Source organism: Gorilla gorilla, chromosome 13 (genome assembly GCF_029281585.2).
Source record: "Gorilla gorilla gorilla isolate KB3781 chromosome 13, NHGRI_mGorGor1-v2.1_pri, whole genome shotgun sequence".
Taxonomy (NCBI): domain Eukaryota; kingdom Metazoa; phylum Chordata; class Mammalia; order Primates; family Hominidae; genus Gorilla; species Gorilla gorilla.
This window is the reverse complement of record NC_073237.2, coordinates 133,272,551-133,297,394: the sequence shown is the minus strand read 5'-3', so window position 1 is coordinate 133,297,394 and position 24,844 is coordinate 133,272,551. Positions and strand designations below refer to the sequence as shown.

Sequence of the window (24,844 nt, the reverse complement as noted above, 5' to 3'; positions counted from 1 at the left end):
TCAAAAAAAAAAAAAAAAAAGTTGGTTGGGCATGGTGGCATATGATTGTAGTCCCAGCTACTTGGGAGGCTGAGGCAGGAGGATCACTTGAGCCCAGGAGGTCAAGGATGCAGTGAGCCACAATTGAGCTGCTGCACTCCAACCTGGGAAACAGAGCAAGGTCTTGTCTCAAAAACAGTAATTAAAAAATAAAAATAACAGAAACTGCTACCATCAGACTGGGTGCCAATATGTAATAAGAGAGGAGGGAACGTTTTCTGCCAAAAAGTAGGAAGGACAGATGTCCAGAGAGAGGGCCGCACTGTCCCTGGGTGTGATGTCCATGTGTCTTCATTGTGGTGGAGCCGGGGAGGGTCCCGGGGCCTGACGGGTGCTTCTCACTGTGGGTGGTGCAGCAGCTGACACAGATGGTGGGGAAGAATGTGAATTGAGTAAGTCGAACGGCCCTAGGAAATTAGGCGAAACCTGGTGCAGTTGTGTGGCCTGCTCTTCTTCTTTTGCGTATCAGGGTCTCAACTTTTCTTAGAGGAACTTATCTAGATACAGCATGTAGTATCGGCGGTGACACAGACATTTTCTTATTTAACCAATGACCACTCAAGGATTGCTTAGTTTAGGTTCCATTAAGCTACCAGCAGAAGGCACTGATTGTGAAATTTCACAGCATTACCCTGCAAAGTGGAAAGGTACCATTAAGAGGGATAAAGGTTTTGTTATGATGTGGAGTCTCATTCCTTTGTCTTGGGAAGGCTGTCTACAGCATTTAAAGATCAGCTTCTCCTCCTGGTTTGTAGTTTGAATGTCTCTGGTCATAACATCAGACAGTTTGGATTACAGGCTTGAGCCACTGCACCCAGCCCCATCAGTTTCTTTATTACAGTTCTGAAAGTTTTAATTTAGCTCATTGACCTTAAAGTTATCAGAAATCTGCTGGGCGCGGTGGCTCACGCCTGTAATCCCAGCACTTTGGGAGGCTGAGGCGGGCAGATCACGAGGTCAGGAGATCGAGACCACGGTGAAACCCCATCTCTACTAAAAATACAAAAAAAATTAGCCGGGCGCGGTGGCAGGCACCTGTAGTCCTGGCTACCCAGGAGGCTGAGGCAGGAGAATGGCGTGAACTCGGGAGGCGGAGCTTGCAGTGAGCCGAGATCACGCTACTGCACTCCAGCCTGGGCTACAGAGCAGGACTCCGTCTCAAAAAAAAAAAAAAAAGTTATCAGAAATCTGTGTTCAAGAGTACTTGTTAGAGTCTTTTCCATGAAAACCAATTTTGGACTGTACCTTATTCCAAATGCTTTCAGAAAGCCATTGTGAATGATAAAAACTTAAAATAGCCACAGTTAAAAATCCGATGACAGTTCCCAAGTGACAAGGAAACTTAGTTACTTCCATTACATGCAGCATGTTAAGATAGCAACCAGAATGGTGACTACCAGTGTCACATCAGGGCCATCAGACTTTTATAATTTTCATATAATTTTTAGAATACATTAATAACATATCCAGATCCAGGTGTGGTGGATCATGTCTGTAATCCCAGTAACTTGGGAGGCTGAGGTGACAGGATCACTTTTGGCCAAGAGTTTTAGATCAGGCTGGGCAACATAGCAAGACCCCACCTATAATAAAAATAAAATAAATTACCTGGGTGGTGGCACATGCCTATAGTCCTACCTGCTTGGGAGGCTGAGGTGGGAGGATTTCTTTTTTTTTTTTTGAGATGGAGTCTCGCTGTCGCCCAGGCTGGAGTGCAGTGGCGCAATCTCGACTCACTGCAGGCTCCGCCCCCCAGGGTTCACGCCATTCTCCTGCCTCAGCCTCCCGAGTAGCTGGGACTACAGGCACCCGCCACCACGCCTGGCTAATTTTTTTTGTATTTTTAGTAGAGACAGGGTTTCACCGTGTTAGCCAGGGTGGTCTCGATCTCCTGACCTTGTGATCCGCCCACCTCGGCCTCCCAAAGTGCTGGGATTACAGGCGTGAGCCACTGCGCCTGGCTGGGAGGATTTCTTGAGTCTAAGATTTTGAGGCGGCAGTGAGCCATAATCATGCCAGTACGCTCCATCCAGCCTGGGCAACAGAGACCCTGTCTATAATAAACAAACAAAAACGTATCTATACAAATATAACTTTAGGAAAAGTTCAACATAACCAAAATTATGACTAACATTAAATTTTCATGAATTTTTATAATTTGTGGAACATTTATACCAATAAATACTAATAAATATAACTGAAAGAGTGTTATCATTTGACAACTTATCAAATAAATCTTATCATTTAATATCTCTACAAGGTGAGACGTATATTCTTTGAGGCTCTTCATGAACCGAAGTGGAAAATCACAAAGTTAAATTTAGGTCAAAAAGACTTAACTTAGGATATTGATCCTGGGGAAGCTAGTCAAAGATGTCAAAAGATTCAAAACACTTAATAAAAATAGAATCATAGTAACCAGAGTGATAATCAAAAAACATTGGGCTGGGCGTGGAGGCTCACGCCTGTAATCCCAATACTTTGAGAAGCTGAGGTGGGTGGATCACAAGTTCAGGAGTTCGAGACTGGCCTGACCAATATGATGAAACTCTGTCTCTACTAAAAATACAAAAATTAGCTGGGCATGGTGGTGCGCACCTGTAGTCCCAGCTACTCGGGAGCCTGAGGCAGGAGAATCACTTGAACCCAGGAGGCAGAGGTTGCAGTAAACCAAGGTCATGCCACTGCACTCCAGCCTGGGCAACAGAGAGATACTCTGTCCCTGGGAAAAAAAAAAAAAAAGACTTCAAAAGCAATGTATGACACAGGTGACCAATTTTTTCAGTTTTGTATTAGTGTATTTTTAATAGAAAAGATCAATATTTAGAAAGACTTACAAATAATTCCAATTATAGCTAACTTAATTACACACAAAATACCTTTCATAAATTCCCTTTTCACAAGTCTTATCAAAACTTACTCAGACCAGACCAGGCGTGGTGGCTCATGCCTGTAATCCCAGCACTTTGGGACGCTGAGGCTCACCTGAGGTCAGGAGTTCAAGACCAGCCTGGCCAACATGGCGAAACCCCTCTCTACTAAAAATACAAAAACTAGCCAGGAATAGTGGCATGTGCCTGTAATCCCAGCCACTCAGGAGGCTGAGGCAGGAGAATCACTTGAACCCGGGAGGTGGAGGTTGCAGTGAGCCGAGACTGTGCCACTACACTCCAGCCTGGGCAACAGAGCAAGACTCCGTCTCAAAAAACAAAAACTTACTCAGACTATTGATGACATGCTTGGACTTTCTGTTTTGTCCTATGGTTCCGCTTTCTTTCCTTATCTTTTTCTTTCTTTCTTTCTTTTTTTTTTTTGAGACAGGGCCTGACTCTGTTGCCCAGGCTGGAGTGCAGTGGCTCTATCTTGGCTCACTGCAGTCTTCACCTCCCAGGCTCAGGTGATCTTCCAAATTCAGCCTCCCAATTAGCTGGAACTACAAGTGTGTGCCACCATGGGCAGCTAATTTTTATATTTTTTGTAGAGATGGGGTATCACCATGTTGCCCAGGCTGGTCTTGAACTCTTGAGCTCAAGTGATCCACCTTGCCTCAGCCTTCCAAAGCGCTGGGATTACAGGCATGAGCCACCACACCTGGCCAGTTTCTTTTTCTTAAATAACCGGTCACTTTAGGACAAACATTTACCATATGTGATTCTTTCTCATTTAAAATTATTACCTCTCTCTTTTCTTTTCTTTCTTCCTTTTTTTTTTTTTTTTTTTTTTTGAGACAGAGAGTCTCATTCTGTTGCCCTGGCTGGAGTGCAGTGGTGTGATCTTGGCTTGCTGTAACCTCTGCCTCCCAGGTTCAAGTGATTCTCCTGCCTCAGCTTCCTGAGTAGCTGGGACTACAGGCACCCACCACCATGCCTGGCTGTTTTGTATTTTTAGTAGAGATGGGGTTTCACCATATTGGCCAGGCTGGCCTCAAACTCCTGACCTTGTGATCCGCCTGCCCCAGCCTCCCAAAGTGTTGGGATTACATGCATGAGCCACCGTGCCTGGCCATTTCTTTTTTATAAACTTACTTACCAAAATATATCTTCATATCCATAACTTCACATTTCTCTTTCCTGCTTACTGATTCCTATCTTATTTCATATTTGGAAATAACCTTGAAATAACCTCCAAATTAGACAAAATTATTCTTTAAAAAAATAAAGATCACATTTTATGCCTTTTTTATATTTTTTCTCATCAGAAGCACGTTATTTGGAAATGATCCACACACTTAAAGAACATCTGTTATTTAACATAACACAACTTTAAAATTTAAAGTACATGAAAAGTTCATTTATAAGAATTAATTGGCTGGGCTCGGTGGCTCACACCTGTAGTCACAGCACTTTGGGAGGCTGAAGTGGTGGATTACCTGAGGTCAGGAGTTCGAGACCAGCCTGGCCGACATGGTGAAACACCGTCTCTACTAAAAATACAAAATTTAGCCAGGTGTGGTGGCGTGCACCTGTAGTCCCAGCTACTCGGGAGGCTGAGGCAGGAGAATTGCTTGAACCCAGGAGGTGGAGGTTGTAGTGAGCTGACATTGTGCCAACGCACTCAAGCTTGGGCAACAGACGGAGTGAGACTCTGTCGCAAAAAAATAAAGAATGTATCCGATTTACATTTATGTAATTATTTATTTATTTAGGGCACATTGGCATTGTGTGTACTAATATACTTATTTTTAACAGATTACCTAGATTACTTACGAAAACTGAGCTATTGGCTGGGCACACCTGTAATCCCAGCACTTTGGGAGGCCAAATCAGGCAGATCACGACGTCAAGAGTTCAAGACCATCCTGGGCAATATGGTGAAACCCCGTCTCTACTAAAAATACAAAAATTAGCTGGGCTTGGTGGCATGTGCCTGTAGTCCTGGCTACTTGGGAGGCTGAGGCAGGAGAATCGCTTGAACCTGGGAGGCGGAGCTTGCAGTGAGTCAAGATCACGCCACTGCATTCCATCCCGGGCGACAGTGTGAGACCCCGTCTCAAAAACAAAAAAAAGAAGACATAGTGAGAGTGGAGTAAGCATGTCACTTAAGCATGTGGAAGTGAACACCCAAAAGTACAAAGCAGCTGTGAAACTTGGAAGCAGTAACCTCTGGGGATTGGGAACATGGTGGGCAGAGGGACAGGGGGTGACCACTGATTTTTTAAAAATCCGAGCTGTCCTGTGAGACTTTTATTATTTATTTATTTACTGGGACAGGGTCTTACTGTTGTCCAGGCTGGAGTGCGATGGCATGATCACGGTTCACCATAGGCTTGACCGTCCAGGTTCAAGTGATCCTCCTACTGCAGCTTCCTGAGTAGCTGGGACCACAGGCACACATCACCACACCCAGCTAATTGTTTGTATGTTTTTGTAGAGACAGGGTTTTACCATGTTGCCCAGGCTGGTCTCGAACTCCTGGCCTCAAGCGATTTCCCACCTCGGCCTCCCAAAGTGCTGCATTGTGGGAGGCTGAGGTGGGAGGATTGCTTAAGCCTGGGAGGTTGGGCCTGCTGTGAGCTGTGATCACGCCACTGCATTCCAGCCTGGATGCCACAGTGAGACCTTGTCTCTAAATAAATAAATAGTAGGAAAATGTTTCCGACGTGGTGAATGTGTGGTACTATATAGTCCTAAGAAGCTCAGTGGGCCAGATGTGGTGGCTCACGCCTGTAGTCCCAACACTTTGGGAGGCCGAGGCGGGCGGATCGCCTGAGGTCAAAAGTTTGAGACCAGCCTGGCCAACATGATGAAACCCATCTCTCCTAAAAACACAAAAAATTAGTCAGGCGTGGTGGCAGGTGCCTGTAATCCCAGCTATTCAGGAGGCTGAGGCAGGAAAATCACTTGAACCTGGGAGGCAGAGGTTGCAGTGAGCCTAGATCATGTCACTGCACTCCAGTCTGGATGACAAGAGCGAAACTCCATCTCAAAAAAAAAAAAAAAGAAAATTTGCTGGGCATGAACCCAGGAGGTGGAGGTTGTAGCAAGCCAAGATCGTGCCACTGCACTCCAGCCTGGGTGACAGAGCAAGATTCCATCTCAAAAAAACAAAATAAAAAAGCAGCTCAGTGAACCCAAGCAAGGTAAATACAAAGGAAAATATGCTTGGGCACATGCTAAGAAAACTGAAGATCAGGCTGGGGGTGTCGGAACATGCCTGTAATTCCAGTATTTTGGGAGGCTGAGGTGGGAGGATCACTTGAGCCCAGGAGGTTGAGGCTGCAGTGAGCCATGATTGTGCCACTGCACTCCAGCCTGGGCAACAGTGTGAGGCCCTATCTCAAAAAAAAAAAAAAAAAAAAAAAAAAAAGAAAAAGAAAAGAAAAAGAAAACTGAAGACAAAGGGATAGTCTTGAAAGAGCCAGAGGACATGCCACATTGTCACATAACCTGCTGGGGAACCAGGACACAAATGACTGATCACTGATTCTCACTGGCAAGGATGGAAGTTGGAAGACAATGGGATGACGTTTATACAATAGTGTATCCTTCAAACACAAGGGCAAAATAGAGACATTTTCAGTTAAATGAAAGATGAAACTACAGCAGATGGTACTAAAAGGACCAAAGAAAGGCTGGAGGGAAATTATGCCAGAGAGACGCTAAGATCTGCAGATGGAAATGAAGAGACTTTTTTTCTCCAGAAGTCTTTGGAATTGTCTTTTCTCCATGCATGAAGCTAAATGGATAACTGGTAGACAGACTGGTGCAACATCTCCAGTGAGGTATGAGAGGCTCACCAGATCCCCCAAAGCTGCTTCTTTGTACCAGCTGCTTTCCTCTGGGCCCGAAGTTGGAAGAATCCAGGAATAGGAGGGAGTGCATACAAATGACCCCGGAGTGGGACGGAGTGGGCAGTGAGGACAGCCTCACACAGACACCTGTATCCATCATGCCTTGGTGCAGGGAGTGCCAAGGACAGGGCACAAGTGACTTGTGGCATCAGGCCTGGACTCCTGATGGAGGGCCAGATGGGACAACGGCTGTCTTGGTGGACACCTGCAGAGGACAGCTAGATGTAGCTGTCCCCTCTCTCTCAGCCCAGGCTCACTACGGAGCTAGCTGAGCCCCACTTGCATGGGTCTCCCAGGCTCTGAAAAGGGCCTCCCAATGCGTTCATGAGATCAGGTGTTGGCTAAGTTTGTGATGTTAGGAGGCCTGAGCTGCAGTGTTAACAAGGCTGCCTCTTTCCAGGCCAACTCCACCTTCATCACACTCTTCCTGGGGGCTGGTGGCACTGGAGTGACTAAGCATTTTTGCCACACAACAAAGGGGGACTTGAGTGGAGATACATCCAGTCAGAGTTTATGGGATATTTTTTTTTTCTTTCTTTCTTTTTTTTGTTTTTCTGAGACAGCAGAGTCTTGCTCTGTCTCTAGGCTGGAGTGCAATGGTGCGGTGTCGTCGACTCACTGCAACCTCCGCCTCCCGGTTCAAGCAATTCTCCTGCCTCAGCCTCCTGAGTAGCTGGGACTACAGGCACGCACCACCATGCCCAGCTGATTTTTGTATTTTTAATAGAGACAGGGTTTCACTGCGTTGGCCAGGATGATCTCGATCTCTCAACCTCGTGATCCATCCGTCTCGGCCTTCCAAAGTGCTGGGATTACAGAAGTGAGCCACTGCGCCCGGCCACAAGGGATTATTTTCATTCAGTGGAAGCACATCCTTGCTGGCTGTCTGAGGCTGTTGAGTCCTTAGCCGAACGGAGCTTGGTGCTGGAAGTCGGCGGGAAACAGAGAAGCAAGGTTTGTATGGACGGAGCCATCAGTGTGTCCGCAAGGTTCTTCCAATCATCCGGTGTGAAAAACGGTAAGCAGAAGACTCAACTTCCCACTGCCTGGTTAGAATTACAGTTGTCTCCTCCGCGGAGTGCATTTGGTAATGCAGCATTTCCAATTTAATACAGCATTTATGTATGTTTTCTTTTTGGATGGAGACTGCATTTATCAGGTTCCTTGTTTGTGGAGCATCTATTCAAAGCCCGGAAGTCAATACTATGATTAGGGCCTGCGGTGGCTCAAGCCTGTAATCCCAGGCTTTGGGAGGCCGAGGCGGGAGGATCACGCGAGCTCAGGAGTTCCAGACCGACGAGCCAGGGCGGCACGGAGACCCCATCTCTACCCCACAAAATACAAAAATTAGCCAGGCGTGGGGGCCGCGCCTATAGTCCCATCGCTTGAGCGCAGGACGTCGAGGCTGCAGTGAGCTGAGATCTCAATGTTGTGCTCCAGCGTGGGCCACAGAGTGCGACCCTGTCTATAAAAATAAAAATCCTAAAAAAGTTGTTCAATAATAATGTATAATGACCCTTCTCATTATACAAAACGACTGTAAAATAGCTGGAAAATAGGGTATTACAGAATTATTGTCATATAACATATACGCTTTATACATTACAGAAAATAAACATCATGCAAAACCATTCATTTTTGCAACCGATGTTTTCACAGTTTTCCATTCTTTTTCTTTTTCTTTTTTTTTGAAACGCAGTTTCATTCTTGTTGCCTAGGCTGGAGTGCAATAGCACGATCTCGGCTCACCGCAACCTCCGCCTCCCGGGTTCAACTGATTCTTCTGCCTCAGCCTCCCCGAGTAGCTGAGATTACAGGTGCCCGCCACCACGTCTGGCTAATTTTGTATTTTTAGTAGAGACGGGGTTTCTCCATGTTGGTCAGGCTGGTCTCGAACTCCCGACCTCAGGTGATACGCCTGCCTCAGCCTCCCAAAGTTGTGGGACTACAGGCGTGAACCACCGTGCCCGGCCTGCATTCTTTTTCTTAAAGAGTCCCACCTGCGGATCACGAGATCAGGAGATCGAGCCCATCCTGGCCCGTCTCTACTAAAAATAAAATAAAATAAAATAAATAAATTAGCCAGGCGTGGTGGCTGGCGCCTGTAGTCCCAGGTACTCGGGAGGCTGAGGCAGGAGAATGGCATGAACCCGGGAGACGGAGTGAGCCGAGATCGCGCCACGGCACGCAGCCTGGGCGACAGACCAAGACTCCATCTCAAAAAATAAAAGTTAAAAAAAAAAAAAAGTGTCCCACCCCACGCTGCGTTTCGGGCCCCACGGCCCTGGTCTTCGAGCGCAGGTCCCAGCCGCGCAGGCGGCAAAACAAAGGGGGGCGGCCGCACGGCTAAAGCGGAGACCCCGCGCCCCCTCCGCCCGCGTGGCCCGGCCGGGGTGCGGGGCCCGGGGAGGCGCGTCGGGGCGCAGCCGCCGCCCGCGTGTGCTCGGAGGCCGCGGGGCCCGGGCTCCGGGGTCCTCCCGACCTGCACCCCCAGCGGCTACCGCGCCTCGCCAGGCCGGGCCCCGACGTCGCCCTCCCCACGTCGCCGGCGCCCGGCCACGACGTCCCTCAGATGAGCCGAACGCCGAATGGCCCCGCGCACGGGAAGTGCCCGCCCCCCGCGTGCCGCCAGCCAATGGGACGCCGGAAGCGGGGAGGGGCCGAGGGGACGTAGCGTCGCCGCGCCAGGTCTCTAGCAGCTGCCGCTGAGCCGCCGGACGGACGCTCGTCTTCGCCCGCCATGGCCGAGAGCGACTGGGACACGGTGACGGTGCTGCGCAAGAAGGGCCCTACGGCCGCCCAGGCCAAATCCAAGCAGGTGCTTTGCTGACTGAGGAGCGGCCGGGCCGGGCGGGGCGGACGCTGGGCCGGGGCCACGGACCGTGGGGCAGGGGGCTCGGGGAAGGGCAGGCGGGGCCTGGGACAGGGCGCAGGGGACGGGGACAAGGCTGGGGTGCCGGGGGCAGGACGGGGTTCGAGGGGCGGGGCGAATCGCAGGGGTAGGAGGACCGGGCCAGGACAGGGGTGGGAAGGTGGGGGGCGGACCCAGGTAGGGATGGACGGACCCAGGAGGCAGGGGGCGGGCGACTGGAGGAGGAGAGGAGCAGGGAACCGGACGGGGCAAGGGGCAGGCGATAGGGCCGGGACCAGTGCCAGGGTGGGGCGGGGAGGGGATAGGGGCAGGGACTGTTGGTGGGGACAGGTGTGAGGGCAGAGGCAGGAGGTGGGGACGGGAGCGGGGACAAGGCTGGGGGCCTTGTGTGAGGGTAGGGGACGGAGAACCAGGGTGGGCACTGGGAACGGGGGCAGGGATGGAGATGGGGACAGGGCTTGGAAGAACAGGGATTAGAGTGGGGTACAGGGCTTAGGACGGGGGTGGGGACTGGGGCAAGCAGCAGGAACCAGCGATGAGGGTGGGGAATTGGGGTTGGGATAGGGCTGGGGCCATTGGACAGCAGTTGAGGGCCTGGGGCGGGAGACTGGGTGACGGGGCAGAGGTTAGTGACCTGAGTGGGAGCTGGGGACAGGGGGTAGGCTCCTCCCTGAGAGTTTTCTCTCTGCCTGGGACCTGCTTGGTTCTACTGGTCTCCGCTGGTCAGATACTGCCCAGGGAGCCTGCCTGGGTGCATCACAGGCTGTAGACAGTGCCTGCTTCAGGGGACCCCATGAGCAGGTGGACCTTGTTGCACAGGTGGAAGATGGGCGTGCCCTGAACAGTACTTGTGGAAGGAGATTACCAATGTGGCTGATGGATCCGAGGGTCAGTTGTGAGTCTGATGTAATAGGGAGGACAGTTTAGTCACCGCCTCTGCCTCATTCGTACCCTCAGGTGGCCTAGGGCTGAAGCCTTTGAGGCCAGTTGGGCCAGGATGTGCTGGGGCTCTGGTGACAGGGATTCATTGGTCTGCCCTACCCTTACTGGTTGCACAGTCAAAACCAAATTCACTCTCCTTTTCTTTTAAAGGAAACTTAATGGCCACAAGCTAGGAGTCATGGGAATAATTGTGTGGCAGCATCTGTGAGCAGATCACACTTAGGATGCTCCACAAGTCACTTCTCTGAAGTGGTAGAAATGTTGGCCGGGCGCGGTGGCTCACTCCTGTAATCCCAGCACTCTGGGAGGCCAAGGCAGGTGGATCATGAGGTCAGGAGTTCAAGACCAGCCTGGCCAAGATGGTGAAACCCCGTCTCTACTAAAAATACAAAAAATTAGCCAGGCACGGTGGTGGGCGCCTGTAATCCCAGCTACTCGGGAGGCTGAGGCAGGAGAATTGCTTGAACTTGGAGGGCGAAGGTTGCAGTGAGCCGAGATCGTGTCACTGCATTCTAGCCTGGACAACAGAGTGAGACTCTGTCTCAAAAAAAAAAAAAAGTTAAGAAATACATTATATTAATATTCAGTGACTGTAGATGAGATAGCATCACTGTTATTGGTGATGTTTCTGGGGAGCCTACAGGCTTCCATGAGATGTGTCATCTCCGTGTTACTATGGGCCAGATTCAGGGAGGCCACACCAGGCCAGTATTTGGTGTTCCTTCCTACTTTTGCAGTAGAGTCCAGTAGAAAAGTAAATCTGTGCTAAATATGATTTCTCAAAAAGAATCCACTAACGCATACCAGCTATTCAGGAGGGAGGCTGAGGCCAGAGGCTCACTTGAGCCCAGGAGTTCCACACCAGCCTGGGCAACATAGCAAGACCTCAACTCTAAAAAAAAAAAAAAAAAAAATCCCTAGTGTGTCTTTCTCAACAGCAAAGGAAGTGGTGTTCTCTTAGCAGTTAATTGTGACTTTCTTAGACATCTGATTGTAGAGGCTTTTGTATAATGAGTTTGGGGTTTTGTTGTGTTTTATTTTTTGTAGAGACAGGATCTTACTGTGTTGCCCAGGCTGGTCTCGAACTCGTGGCCTCACGTGATCCTGCTACTTCAGTTTCCCAAAGTGCTGGGATTACAGGCATAAGCCATGGTGCCTAGTTGAGCTTAGGTAACTGAACCCAGGACTGCATATCAGTCCTTGGGCACCACTAGTCCTTAGCAGTGTGCTAACTGGCTAACAGCAGGCCTGAATTGGTGTGTGCTGGATACTGTCAAAGCTAATTTTGATCCACTGATGTTTTCTAATTTTCTAGGCTATCTTAGCGGCACAGAGACGAGGAGAAGATGTGGAGACTTCCAAGAAATGTAGGTACTTGTGTTTCCGCTTGCAACATGAGGCTGTGCTGTGGGGTCCATGTGCTGGGGGGTGTGGTGTGCGCGGCGCCCCCGGGGACGTTGTCAGCTGAGTGCCTGCCTGCACCGGTGCTGGCCGGAGCCCTGGGAGGCAGCCATCTTCCCAGAGCAGCTCTGGTTGGCATGAGTACAGCTGCCTGTCCTCATAACTGAGAGAAAACTCTGGAAGTCCACGCCCTGAGGTGTGTGAACTTGGGACAGCCTGGGTTCCCATGTCCCCTTGAGTTCAGGCAGCCTCTGGGGTCTGGTTACCGCTTTGAAATGGTTTTTCTTCAGGTTAATTCCAAATCCTCTCCTCTGCTTTTGCCTCACACCGACTCCAGGGGCTGCTGGCCAGAACAAACAACATTCTATTACCAAGAACACGGCCAAGCTGGACCGGGAGACGGAGGAGCTGCACCATGACAGGGTGACCCTGGAGGTGGGCAAGGTGATCCAGCAAGGTCGGCAGAGCAAGGGGCTTACGCAGAAGGACCTGGCCACGGTGAGGCTGCGCCGGGGCTCTCACTCCTGGGGTTGTGGGTTTGGGGAGGGGGATGGCCGGTGTTCAGATAGCACGGGGAGGGCGGGCTCCACCCCCCTGGTGCCCCTGCAGGGAATGCCTCGGGAAGCCAGGTCAGCCTGGCTCTCACTGCCTCTCGCACAAAACCCAGCTGCGTGTGGGTGCGTACCCCAGGGGCCCCAGAAGCTACTGTTCTCAGGCGATGCTCCGCGCCTGGTTTTGCAGCAGTCCTAGTGGAGCTGATGTGTATAAAGCACATCTTCTCTTTAGAAAATCAATGAGAAGCCACAGGTGATCGCGGACTATGAGAGCGGACGGGCCATACCCAATAACCAGGTGCTTGGCAAAATCGAGCGGGCCATTGGTGAGTGTCCCTCCACCCTTCACCGGGTCCACTGAACAGGGAGGCTACCCGCTCCCATCTGGGGTTGGTGAGAGTGGGACTCGGGGGAAGAAGATGGCCCTGGGGGTCCCCTGTTCTCTGAATTCTGGAGCTTTGCTTCTCCAGGTAGTACAGACTGAGGGATGGTGGGGTCTCTGCAGGCCTCAGGAAACCCCTAAGAGCAAGTGGAGTCCGAGTCCCTTCCCCTTGCCAGTTCCCGTCAGCCTGTGCTGTTGGCCATGGTTCTCTGAGCCTGAGCACAGCGGGTCCGGGCCCTGTCAGCATGGGGCCGGAAGCCAGTTCCACAGAGGACCCCGGCTCCGGTTCTTCCGGAGAGGGGTGTTCATGCTCTGCTGTCTAAGATGATCAGACTCATCCTCTTCAAAATTAGATGTGAGAACCAGGAGTGCTCGTGTGCTGAGAGCCCAGTGAGGCACGGGAGCGGCGTGGCCCCCCTTCCCTGGGAAGATGTTGAAGAGGGGCAGCGTTGGGGGGAGGAGGGAGCTGGCGCTGCAGTGGCCAGTGGCTGTGGCTCATTTCAGGCCTCAAGCTCCGGGGAAAGGACATTGGAAAGCCCATCGAGAAGGGGCCTAGGGCGAAATGAACACAAAGCCTCGAAATCAGTGCGCTCCAGCTGATCTCGTTCCGCCGGTTCCCCTTGGCCGCCAGTTCCGTTCCCCTCACGGGCCGAACGGAACAAGGGGTCCAGCTTGCGGGGGACCCTCCCCAGCCCATTCCTGCTGTCAAACAAACAAAACCTTGCAAAGCGTTGGGTTCTGCTGGCTGTTTTTCTCCCTACATCGCGTTCCTCAGATGAGGGTGCAGAACTCCACCTTCCTGTCCTGGGGTGTCTGCCCAGTAGCGGTTGTGGCTCAGAGGCCTCGGGGAGCTCTGAGCACCACCTTATACAAGGGTGAGGGGTGGAGGCCCGAGGCGCGGAAGGAAGAGGGGCGGTGTCACTGGGCGCTGCTTTCTCTGATGCAGCTCTGAAGAGAAGCTGGGAAAAGTTCCTGCCCTTGGCGCTGGGGCCAGATCGTCCGGTCCTGCTCTCAGCTCCCAGGCCCCTAGTTGTGGGGAAAGCTGGTGAATTTTCATGACTGATGCCCGGGAGTGGGCTGCCAGGGGGAGCTCTGAAGGTCTCTGCAGGGCCATTTCCTCTTCGCCCATCTGGGTGGACAGTTGGTGGGCACTGGTCAGCCCCACGGCACCTGAAGATGAGGGACGGCAGTAGCCGTGCCCAACTGCCGCCCTCTGCTGGGACTTAGTCCCCAGGGCGGATGGGAGCCTAGCAGCTGGCAAGGGTGCTGTGCTGTGCCCTCCAGCACCGCATGGCTCCTGGGGGCAGATGTGTGTTCATGAGGCAGGGTAGGGCTTTCCTGTGGGCAGGAGGGGGCCTGGCTGCACAGGTCTGGGTATCGCTACCCTCCCTGGGGACAGCCACCCACAGCCAGGCCTCAGAGCCACAAGACCAGGCCCTCACCATGGGGCAGTGGCCAAGTCACCCACATGGAGGAGCAGAGCTCTGGGAGCTGAGGTTAGTGACGTTGACCCTGTGTTAGGATGGCAGTCCTCTGCTGGTGCCCCAGGCCCGGTGACAGCTTCACAGGGTCACCCTCCTGCTCAGGCATGGGGGCCAAAGGGAAGGGCTCAGCCGCAGCCTTGAGGCACCCACTTAGCTGGCCACTGCGACCCACAGCCCTGGGGCACCCGGTGACCTGGGCACTGCGACCCACAGCCCTGGGGCACCCGGTGACCTGGGCACTGCGACCCACAGCCCCTGGGGCAGCTCAGGCTTGTACCACAGTGGGCCCAGCTGGGGCACTTCTCCCTTCCAGGCCTGCTCCATGCACCCTGTGCCCTAAGGGTCATCTCCTCTGCATGCCCCTGATGCTGTGGGTCAGTTTCACTGTTGTCCTCAATAGATGCAGAGCCCCTAGCTGGTAGGGCCTGCCCCGTCCCTTGTCCTGGGTGGGTCTGTGTCCTGATGAGAGAGGGTCCCCTTGTCTCTGGTTCCTGAGCTGCATCCAGAAGCAAGCAGGCGCCCCTAGCACGTCACTTAACACTGCAGCCCCCACCCTCACTGGCTGGTAAAGTGTGGACACACTGACTTCACCCTGGGAGGTTGGGTTGCCCTCGTGGGCCAGGGTGTTTATTCACAGAGCAACAGAGTCAGCACAGGGCAGGAAACGCCCAGGCCTCAGCATGTCCTGAGACCTGCAGCCTGTCCCAGCCTGGGCAGGGCAGGTGTCTGGTCCCTGGCTAGGGTCTGACCAAGTGCTGGATGTCACGTGAGGAAGCGGGGCCTTCTCTGGGGTGGTCTACGGATCGCTGGTGACAGATGCCGGGAGGGTGACACCATCCTAGGAGGAGGAAGAGGAGCTTTTTTTTTCTTTCTTTCGTGAGACGGAGTTTCGCTCTTGTCAACCAGGATGGAGTGCAATGGCACGATCTTCGCTCACTGCAACCCCTGTCTCCCTGGTTCAAGCGATTCTCCTGCCTCAGCCTCCCGAGTAGTTGGGATTACAGGTTCCTGCCACCATACCCAGCTAATTTTTTGTATTTTTAGTAGAGACGGGGTTTCACCATGTTGGGCAGGCTGGTCTCAAACTCCTGACCTCAGGTGATCCGCCCGCCTCAACCTCCCAAAGTGCTGGGATTACAGGTGTGAGCCACCGCGCCCGGCCAAGGAGGAGGAGCTTTGACAGTGGTGGCTGGGAGAGGCAGGGCAGGGAGGGCAAGGATGGGCCTTGCACAGGTGGGGGCTCCTCCCCGGGGGGTTGTGTCCCTCCACTGCCCGCCCTCTAGCGTCACAGCTGAGCACAGAGGCTCCTGCCCACCCATCCCCAGGGGCTCCTACCTCATTGAAAAGGATGTTGTCAAAGCCGGGGGCTGTGGCCTCTGTGTTGCTCTGGAAGGGGCAGCTCCCCCTCTTCTGCAGCCAGCGCCGTCCCCCAAGTCCCAGCAGCACCAGGAGCATGAGCAATAGGAGGGCACTGCCAACCACAGCTGGCACAGACCCGGGTACGGCTGTGTTCCCTGTGGGCCATAGGGACACGTGAGCCCTCCAAAGCAGCCCCCACATCTGGGGCTAAGGAGGAAGCCTGGGGCTGCCTGGTCCCCTCAGCCTCTGCTGGCTCCTGGGGGTTCACCCCTATTTCAAAGGCAGAGAGTATTGGTTCTGCTATCACAAGGATGGGGCCTGGCAGACAGGCAGCTGCTGTCTGCAGACTTGGTGGGGCTCATGGCCCCAGGCGAGATTCTTTACCTCACCAAGTGAGAGCAGTCAGTGGCTGCCCTGACCCGGCTGGCGGTTCCTCCAGGATGGACCTTGCCCTGGGTGTGGGCACAGGGAGCACAGAGGCCACAGCCAGGCAGGGCAGGCCCCAGAGGCTGCACCCCAGGGACAGCCCAGCCCGGGCAGCGGCCCCAGGGGTGAGCAGGGCAGAGTGAGGAGGGCACAGGGCCTGGGCCTGGCAGCTCTCTTGTCCTGTCTGGGTGCAGCATGCTCGCAGCTCCTGGGACCACACACTGGTAAGCCTGGCAAACCCCGAGCCATGCTGGCCCCTTGGGCCCTCCTCCGTGCCTCCACTGCAGCCCAGGGCTCACCCGGGCTGGGGGCAGGCTGCTGGCAACACTGCCCGGCCAGATACTCCACGTCATCCAGGGCAATGGGCCCCAGGGCTGGCTGGCCGCCCAGAGTGGCTTCAAACACGATCTGATGGGGAAGGAAAGGAGTGTGTGGGCCCTGGGTGGAGGAGGAGGAGGCTCCTTGCCCACAGCCAGCCTCACCTGGAACTCCTTGGCACTGGCTACCTCCACCTGGGCCTCCAGCCACTGGTGCCGCCGATGCCCGCCTGCGCCCCACACAGCCAGCTGGCCCTGGGCACTGTGCAGCAGCACCTTCAGCTCCCCCTTGTCTGAGAGCAGGGCCAGGGCGTGTCAGGCCTGGGGTCCTGGGGCTCCTGCACGCCTAACCAGGGGCAGGCTGGGGAGGCCACCTCCCCACCTCTGCTCCTGGACCCCTGCTGCCCCCGTTGGCCAGGCACCCATTGGCCCAGCCGGACTCACAGAAGTGCTCAGGAAAACCCATGTGGTACCAGAAGCGGAGGCAGGAGGCTGGGGTGGCCGGCAGAGGCTCGCTGCGCAGCCAGGCGGCCCGGCCCCCGGGGCCCAGCACGCCAGTTTCAAAGAAGGCAAAGTGGCCTGGGAACAAGAGGAGGCTGATGCCCAGCTGATGGGCAGAGCCAGCCCTCAGGGCCCGAGCAGAGGCTGGGTGAGCAGGGCCTCCTCTTGATGGGGCATGTACTCTGTGGGTGGGCAGCAGGAGGCCAGGTGGCTGTGTGTGCCTCCCCACCTGGCGCCAGTGGGCACGTACCTGCCTCTGTGCCCAGGGTGTGGTCCACAGGGGGCTGGGGGTAACGAGAGGGGGTGGCTCCCCCGCCCCAGTCCCAGCTGTATCCGCCCAGGCCGGGCCAGGCCAGGTGGCTCCAGCCACACAGGCCAGACTCAAAATCACAGGAACCTGCACGACATGGGTGGGTGAGTGGTGCTGCCCCACGGCCCAAGCCCTGGGCACCACTACGAAGGGAAAGGGCCAGGCAGGCGCCCCAGAGCAGGGCTGAGGCCACGGCAGGGCTCCCACCTGGCTGAGGGCAGGGCCCGTCCTGGAGGAGCAGATCATCCAGAGCCACGTAGGAGTGTGCCACGCCTGCGGCCACTGCCTCAAACACGACCTGGCGGGTGCAGGGCAGGGCAGCCTCAGCGGGTCCAGGCAGCCCTCGGGGGAGGGGGAGGGGCACCCCACCCTGCACTTACCCTCCAGGCTCGCTCGGCCTGCACGTCCACACTGCCCAGGTGCCAGGCAAGCCCGCCGTAGGCACTGAGGCTGAGCACCTGGTGCCTCCTGCGCTCCTCCAGGTAGACCCGCAGGGTGCCTGCCAGCAGGGGCGGCCCAGGTCAGCAGTGTGGGGAGAGCACCTGCAGGCCCTGGTCTGAGCTCCCAGGCTCCCAGCCTGGCGGGCGCAAGAGGCTCCCCAGTGGCCTCAGCACAAGGCTGGTGGGGACACCAGGCCAAGCTTCCCTGAGCCCACTGGGGCCCCCTCCCCAAGCCCCTCACCTGGGCTGCGGAGGCTCCCGTGGTACCAGAAGGTCAGACAAGCAGGCTGGGCCAGGGGCCTGTGCTCCTTGGAGGTCAGGGAGGCTGTCTGGCCCCGGGGCAGTGCGTCTGGGCTTGTGTCCACCACCATGTAGTGCCCTGGAGGTGCCAGCATCAGCCTGCCAGCCCCTGGCCAGCCCCTGAATCCCTGCCCCTGCCAGGCCCCCATACCTTGGGCTGTCTCAGTGGTATGGTCTGCTGGGGGGCCCCAGGCAGCATGGCCCGAGGCATTGGCCTGCCGCCTCCAGAGACCTTGGCCTCCAGGGGAGAAGCCGCAGTCTGAGTCCTCAAAGGAGCAGTAATTAGGGGCCCAGCAGGGGCCCGGCCGCACGGCCACATCGTCCAGCGCCATGGTGCCGTGGTATCCGTCCCGGAGGCCCTCGAACAGCAGCTGGGGGTGGAGGGTGTCAGCTGGCCAGGGGCCCTGCCCTGTCCTCCCACCCGGGTGCCAGGCCTCACCTGGTACTGGGCATGGGAGCCAGGCTGGTGGGAAAGGGTGGCCCAGGCCTCGTGCCAGCGGTTGCCCTGGGTGCCTGACCGCGACCACAGGTGTGTCTCCTCCCCTTCCCGTCTCATGGCTAGGCGCAGAGTCCCTGCAGGGAGGGGACCAGTCCATAACTGATCTCTCTCCTGTGCCTTGATGGGTGTCAGAGCGGGGGACTCTGAACCCCCGGGGGCCTCGCCACAGGCTCTGCCCTGTTCCCAGGTCCACTCACCAATCTGGGGCCCATGGAGGTGGTACCAGAAGCTGAGACACTCCGTGGGCGCTGCTGGCACCTGGGGCCTGGAGAGCAGGTGGGCACTGTGGCCCCAGGCCAGGGGGTCTGTGGGGTCCAGGAGCACAAAGTGGCCTGCAGGGGGCATGGGGCTGTGCTGCAGAGATGCCCCACTCCCGTCTGAAAGCCACCCCCTGTCTGAGCGCCCATCCTACCTTGGCCTGTGGTGTGGTCGTGGTCAGGGCCGCGGCTCTCCACCCAGCGCCAGTGTGTGTCTGAGAGGTGGCCTGGGTACCAGCTGCATGTGTCCCGCTCAAAGTTACAGGAGATCTCTGGGGGTGGGGCCAGGTGGCGTCACACACCTTCTCCCCTCCCCCTCCAGAGCCCTGAGAAGGTGGAAGCTCCGGGGTCCCTGGAGGAGTGTAAGGGGAGCACCCAGGTGGGAGTGAGGATGGGCATCAGGAACCTCTGTCTCTCTCGGTGGTCACTGTGGGGCTACAGTCCCTCAGGGTCACGTTGTCCACCCCAGCTCCCTGCTGGTCAGGGCCATCCAAGTCCACCAAACCGACAAACTCCAGCTTCATGGGGTAGGGGGATGAGGAGGACCGTTAAGTCAGGGCCCGCTCCAGCGGAGCTCCCACTCTGGGCTGCCCTCCTCACCCGGAAGGGCCGGCGGCGGGCCCCTAGAAGGACCTTGTCCACCTTCCAGATGCCTGCACTGCTGCTCAGGGCCTGCCATGCGAGCTCCCGGGAGCCGTTGTCCACCACAACTAGTGCCAGGAAGCCTGGCCAGCAGGGCGGGGGGCACTGTGGGTCACCCGGCCCCAGATCCCTCCCACTGTGCAGGGAGCACCCAGGGGCTGGCCAGGGAACTTGCGGAGGGTGGCGGTACCTCGGGGCTGACTTTGTAAATAATAAGCCAGGTAGAGTTCACAGCTGGGGCCAGAAGGGCCAAGGAGGGGTGTGAGGACCCGGGCCTCAGCGCCTAGCTGCCCCCAGGCCCGCTGCAGAGACAGGAAGTGCCCTAGGGGAAAAGCATGGTGCTCAGAGCCTCATCCCTTCCAGGGCCGCACTCTGTCCCTCAGGGATCCCCAGTCCAGAGATCCTCTGTAGTGCAGAGGCAGAGCAGAGACCCCTCTGAGGACGCTGCTCACACCCGGGCAGGGGCTTGAGCCTTGGGCCTTGGGCCTCACCAGCAGCAGCTGCACTGGACCCCTGGCTCTCCTGGGCTGAGACACGCCGCCACTGCAGCCGCCCCACGCTGGCGTCCTCCCAGCCCCCGGCCTCGGGGGACTCAAAGTCTGTGGTGCCTGGAACAGCAGCCGGCACTGAATGGCAGAGTCCTCAGAGTCCTCAGCCTGCCCCGGCGCCTACCCCCTTGGCTCTGCAGCAGGAGGTCTGCAGGAGGTTGAGCCCCTTTACCGCAGGCCTGCTCGTCCTCGCCCCCTGCGCACTGCTCCTCGAAGTCACACAGTTGTTCCGGGGGCACACACAGGTCCCCGCAGGCAAGATGCCCCTGCTTGCAGGAATCCTGGAGCCGCGAGCTGGGCGGCAGGGGCTGGGGGGCTGGGGCCCAGGGCCCAGGAGGCAGCGGCTGCAGGGTGGACACCTCTGTGGGGGCAGAACTGGTGTCAGGTGGCAGGGATGGGGAGTGCTGTGCCTCTCCAGGGCAAGGCAGGGTAGGGCAGAGTCAGCAGGCTCACCCGAGACTGGTCTGCAGTGGTCAGACAGGATGAGGTCGTCCAGACCCACGACGCCCCCCGGGCCTGTCTGCCCGGCCAGGAGGATCTGAGGGCAGAGGGGCTCAGGGGGTGCCCAGCCTATTTCCCCCTGGGGTCTGGTCCCTGTCCACCCGCAGTGGGTGCCTTGTGGGTTCCCCTCCCCTGCCCACAGCGCGGCTCCCCAGACCCCACCCTCTTGCTGTTCCCTACCTGGAAGGGGTGGGCGCTCTGGATGTCAACACGGTCTCGGACCCAGGCGGTCCCCAGCTCCCCTCGGCGCCTCCGCAGCAGGACGGGGGCCCGGGGGGCGCTGGGCCCCAGAGTCTGCAGGAACAGCTGGAGGCAACCAGCCTCAGACCCACGCAGGTACTGATAGAAGACCAGCTGTGGAACCAAGAGCTGGCTGGGGGCCTGCACCGGGGCAGCCAGCACGGAGAGCACGGAGGCCCTGTGAGCCCCACCCATCTCACCGAGCAGTTGGAGGTGCCTGAGGCTTGGAATTCGGGGCTGGAGAGTATAGCAGGGGTGCCAGGCTTGGCCACGGAGACCAGGAAGGAGCCTGCGGGAAAGGACGGGAGTGGGCCAGGGCCGCTGGGTTGTGGCCGCGTGGGCAGGGCCTGGGCCGGGTCCTCTGTGGGCCTCACCCTGTGCACTGTTCCGGCTGTGGTCACGGCGTGGCCAGGAGGGGCGCTGAGGACCACCAGCGCTGTGGTTCCGGGACCAGCCTTCCGAGCGGTTCCATGGGCCCAGGCCTGTCTCAAAGTCGGTGGCTATGTGGCGGCCTAGGGCAGGAGGTGGGCGTGTCAGGGCCACCAGGCAGGGCTTCCTGAAGCCGTATGGCCCCAGCTCCAGGGGGGCCCTGGCAACCACACCCCCGGAAGGACCATCCAAGGATCCAAGGTACCCCCTCCTGGATGAGTGCCGGGCCCCCACCGAGGCGTCCAGTCTCCCAGCCTCACGCCGGGCCCCCCACTCTGGCCTCACCACAGGTGAGTGGGTTCTCATCAGACAGGTCCCCGCAGTTGTCTTCCCCGTCGCACAGCTGCTGGGGCTCCACACAGACCTTGTTCTGGCAGTGGTGGTGTCCCAGAGGACAGTTGGCCTGGGGGGCTGGGTGGGGCAGGGTTAACCCTTCACCGAGGCCCCAGGAATGGGAGACCACTCGGGGGCAGACAGGGTCTGAGCAGGGGAGTGGGCAGGTGGGGCCCTCCCGGAGGTGGAACAGGAAGAGGCGGTGCCTTACTGGGCAGACCACAGTCCCAGAACTCTAGGTCATCTAGAGCCACAGCGCCCCTGTGGGTGGCATTTCGGGTGGCAGAGAAGGTCACCTGAAGAGAACAGGCCCTCAGGATCTAAGTCAGGGCCCAGACCCCTCCTCAAGGCCCCCACTCGTCCAGACCCTCCCAGCTCACTCGGAAGTCACCCCGGATGCGGCCTGTGGTCACTGCCAACTCCTGCCAGCCAGGGCCCCAGGGCCCTGTGCTCTGCCACAGGGTCAGGGTCTCTGCGCCATGGGTCAGCTCCACCCGCAGTTCAGCCACATCTGCAATGTCAGGGGTCCCAGGGCAGCCGCGGCCCTGCTTGTCCCCAGCTGCCCACCCGCCCTCCCCTTGGGCACCCCCCATGAGCCTTGGGGGTCCAGGGTGCACCTCCAGAGGCCGCGTGGTACCAGAGCCTCAGCTTGCAGGAGGAGGCTGCCTCTCGCAGGGTTGGCGAGCGCAGGGCTGCGGTGGATGCCTCTTTCCCTTGGTGGGTTCCAACGGCCATGTACCAGCCTGGTGCAGGTGAGAGGTCAGGAGACGGGGCAGGGAGCATGGAGGGTGTTGGGACGGGCGCACAGAGACTTGCCCTGGCCTCACCCAAGTCGGTGCCCAGTGTGTGGTCTGAGTGAGGCCCAGGACCCTCCAGTGCGGCCCCTGCCCTGTCTCGGAGCCAGCTGTAGCCTGAGGTACTAATGTCCCGCCAGCCGCAGGGGTCCTGCTCGAAGTCACAGGTGAAGGGGGCGCCCAGGGTGGGCGAGGCCCCGTGGTAACCTGGGAGAGTGGGTGGTCAGTTGTGCACCAGACCTGCTCGCACTGGCCCTGCCCGCCCATCTGGCCTTGGCTCACCACACTGGGCCTCATCTGAGCAGTCTCTGCAGTCACACACGAAGTTGCACACGGCCTGGCCAGGGCTCCTGCAGTGGTTGGGGACCCAGGCCCAGCCTGAGGACCCTGCTGCTGGGAGGTTGACAGCCAGGGTGGCCTGGGGGCAGGGTGACCAGCCATCCCAGCCTGCCTAGGACTATTCAGTTTTAGCACTGGACATCTTTTGTCCAGGGATGCCCCTCAGACCAGGAGATGGGGCAGGGAGGGGCTGGGACCCACAGAGAACTCCCACCTGGCTCAGGACCAAGCACAGCACGTTCCTGTTTCCAGCCCTGAAGAGGCTGGGGAGGGGGACCTGGGCATGCGCAGGGATGAGGACCCGACCGTGGGGCACCCCAAGAAAGGTAGCAGGAACCCAGAGTGCCCAGCAGGGAACTGGGCACTGGGAGGGCGACCCCCAATGGGAGGCATCGACGGGCGGCCCAGGGCCTCCACAGGCTCCATCCAGTCCAAGGGTGGCAGATGAAGGCTGGCAGAGCTGGGGGCACCTCCTGAGCCCTGTTGTCCCAGACTGGGAGGGGAGTCTTGCCTCTTCCTTTGCTTGGCAGGCCCGAGGACCCCATGGGCTGATTCCAGGTCACCCCCCTTGCAGGCCGGCCAAGGTAGTACCTTGCAACCCTCCTTCCCTTTGGGGCTCAGGCGTCAGCCCTGGTGCCCGTCACTGCCACACAGATGGTAGGCTCAGAAGCCAGGGCCCCTGGTCCTGCCTCAGGAGTGGGACCAGACTACTTACCCAGGAACAGGACCAAGGCGGGCAGCAGGTGGCTGGGCAGAGGCATGGTTGGGCCAGAGGGAGCAGTGCGGCCACACAGGGTGCCTGGGAAGTTCCGTGCGGTTATCAGCCTGCGCTGGCCCCGCACGCTGACTCTGCTGTTAAGTGGAGGGCCCCTCGGCCCGGCCCCACCCAGTGCTGACGGTGCCAAGCATGAGCCGTGAAAGCGGCCCCAGGAGGGGGCCTCTGACCCAGGGTCAGCTCCCACCTGCCCGGCTCCCTCAGACACAAGGTCAGGCTCTTCCACCCTGCTCTGCCCTGCCTGGTGAACGGGAGGCTCCCACTGGAATGGGGAGGGACCCAGGCACCCCACCAGGACTCTGCTCGGCAGTGTGGGGCGGGCAGGGGCCGCCGTGGCCTCTCACTGTGCCTCTGGCAATAGCGTGGTGCTGGCCAAGGTCAGGACTCAACCAGTCCAGCAGCTGCAGGAGTCCAGCACGTGCACCAGAGCTGGTCCCTGCGTTCTCAGCCGCGGTGAACCTGCCTGTAAGTCAGGCTGTGGAGGATCACGCCGTCATTCATTCGTCCTGAGCAGCCAGGTGCTGTCCGGTGCCAGATACAGGGTCCCTAGGAGCCCAGAAACTTCGGATTCTCATGAAACAGACTCATGCTTGGGGCAGGGTCTTTGGGGCTGGGGAAGGAGTGTGGCATTTGGGGCCAGGCCCTGTGTGTGATTTCCCATGGTGTGACCTCGGAGCTTGTGTCACTGAGCCTCAGTGTTCCGGTCTGTAAAATGTCATCATGACAGTGCCCGTCTGGAGAGGCTGGCCGGAGGACCAGTGAGCTGACAAAGGTGGGCGTGCCCTGTGTACAACCAGCCCTGGCCCCCAGGGTGCCCCTGCACCACCCCATGGAGTCCCACTGTGTATGGGGCTTCCCAGGGCAAGGCCTGAACCTGTGTCCTGCCCACAGCCCTGCCGGGTGCAAGAGGGACCTGGGAGGGGCCTCCAGAGTCAATGTGAGCCTGTGGGGTAGATGCAGCTGTGCGACCTGACCCTGGATACTGGTAGGCCCCATGGGGCTGGTCATGGCAGGAGCCTGCAGGTCATGGAAGGAGCCTCAGGGCAGACAGGACACTGGGGAGCCCTGGGATGGGCTCACAGGAGGGAGCACTGGTGGGCGCCCCAGGTCTTGGCCAGCCCGAGGGACCAGGCCCTGACTCCTCTCGCAAGGGCTTGCCAGGCCTTCTCCAAGATGCCCTGGAGGACGATGGCCGTGGGAAGAGCAATCAGGCCATCAGTGGGCCCCTTTATCAGACCCCAAAGGGCTGAGTGTGCACGGCCACTCCCTGGGGCCACTCCTGTGTTCCCCCACCCACCTGCTTTAGTTAGGGTCTGGGGGCCCCCGGAGGTGGTGACGCAGGGTGCGGGAAGCCAAGGACAGAGTTCAGA

General features: G+C 57.5%; 2 protein-coding genes across 19 annotated transcripts; one reads left to right on the top strand and one right to left on the bottom strand.

Annotated features, from left to right (window-relative positions):
* Window positions 1-9,473: 9,473 nt before the first annotated feature.
* EDF1 (endothelial differentiation related factor 1) lies at window positions 9,474-13,711 on the top strand. 2 transcript variants are annotated; one of them, XM_004048906.3, is made up of 5 exons: window positions 9,474-9,647; window positions 11,959-12,010; window positions 12,382-12,542; window positions 12,831-12,924; window positions 13,485-13,711. In XM_004048906.3, the coding sequence occupies exons 1-5, from the start codon at window positions 9,570-9,572 to the stop codon at window positions 13,544-13,546; spliced, it is 447 nt and encodes a 148-aa protein (XP_004048954.1). In that variant the 5' UTR covers window positions 9,474-9,569; the 3' UTR covers window positions 13,547-13,711. The 2 variants fall into 2 exon arrangements, with proteins under 2 accessions (XP_004048954.1, XP_018888919.1); XM_019033374.2 differs by having other exon boundaries at window positions 9,484-9,647; window positions 13,334-13,711.
* Window positions 13,712-15,064: 1,353 nt separating this feature from the next.
* On the bottom strand, window positions 15,065-24,832 carry MAMDC4 (MAM domain containing 4). 17 transcript variants are annotated; one of them, XM_055350192.2, is made up of 30 exons: window positions 23,662-24,778; window positions 23,415-23,498; window positions 22,643-22,750; window positions 22,394-22,567; window positions 22,184-22,309; window positions 21,947-22,077; window positions 21,778-21,862; window positions 21,519-21,644; window positions 21,179-21,316; window positions 21,005-21,093; window positions 20,745-20,918; window positions 20,517-20,601; window positions 20,236-20,424; window positions 20,007-20,123; window positions 19,706-19,837; window positions 19,474-19,598; window positions 19,280-19,391; window positions 19,029-19,145; window positions 18,814-18,948; window positions 18,557-18,690; window positions 18,269-18,488; window positions 18,059-18,196; window positions 17,758-17,876; window positions 17,585-17,675; window positions 17,318-17,464; window positions 17,011-17,145; window positions 16,732-16,859; window positions 16,549-16,657; window positions 15,800-15,978; window positions 15,065-15,302 (listed from the first exon to the last, which is right to left on the bottom strand). In XM_055350192.2, the coding sequence occupies exons 2-30, from the start codon at window positions 23,458-23,460 to the stop codon at window positions 15,261-15,263; spliced, it is 3,651 nt and encodes a 1,216-aa protein (XP_055206167.2). In that variant the 5' UTR covers window positions 23,461-23,498; window positions 23,662-24,778; the 3' UTR covers window positions 15,065-15,260. The 17 variants fall into 17 exon arrangements, with proteins under 17 accessions (XP_055206167.2, XP_055206166.2, XP_055206165.2 ...); XM_055350191.2 differs by having other exon boundaries at window positions 22,643-22,753; window positions 23,415-24,778; XM_055350190.2 differs by having other exon boundaries at window positions 18,059-18,488; window positions 23,415-24,778.
* Window positions 24,833-24,844: the final 12 nt, after the last annotated feature.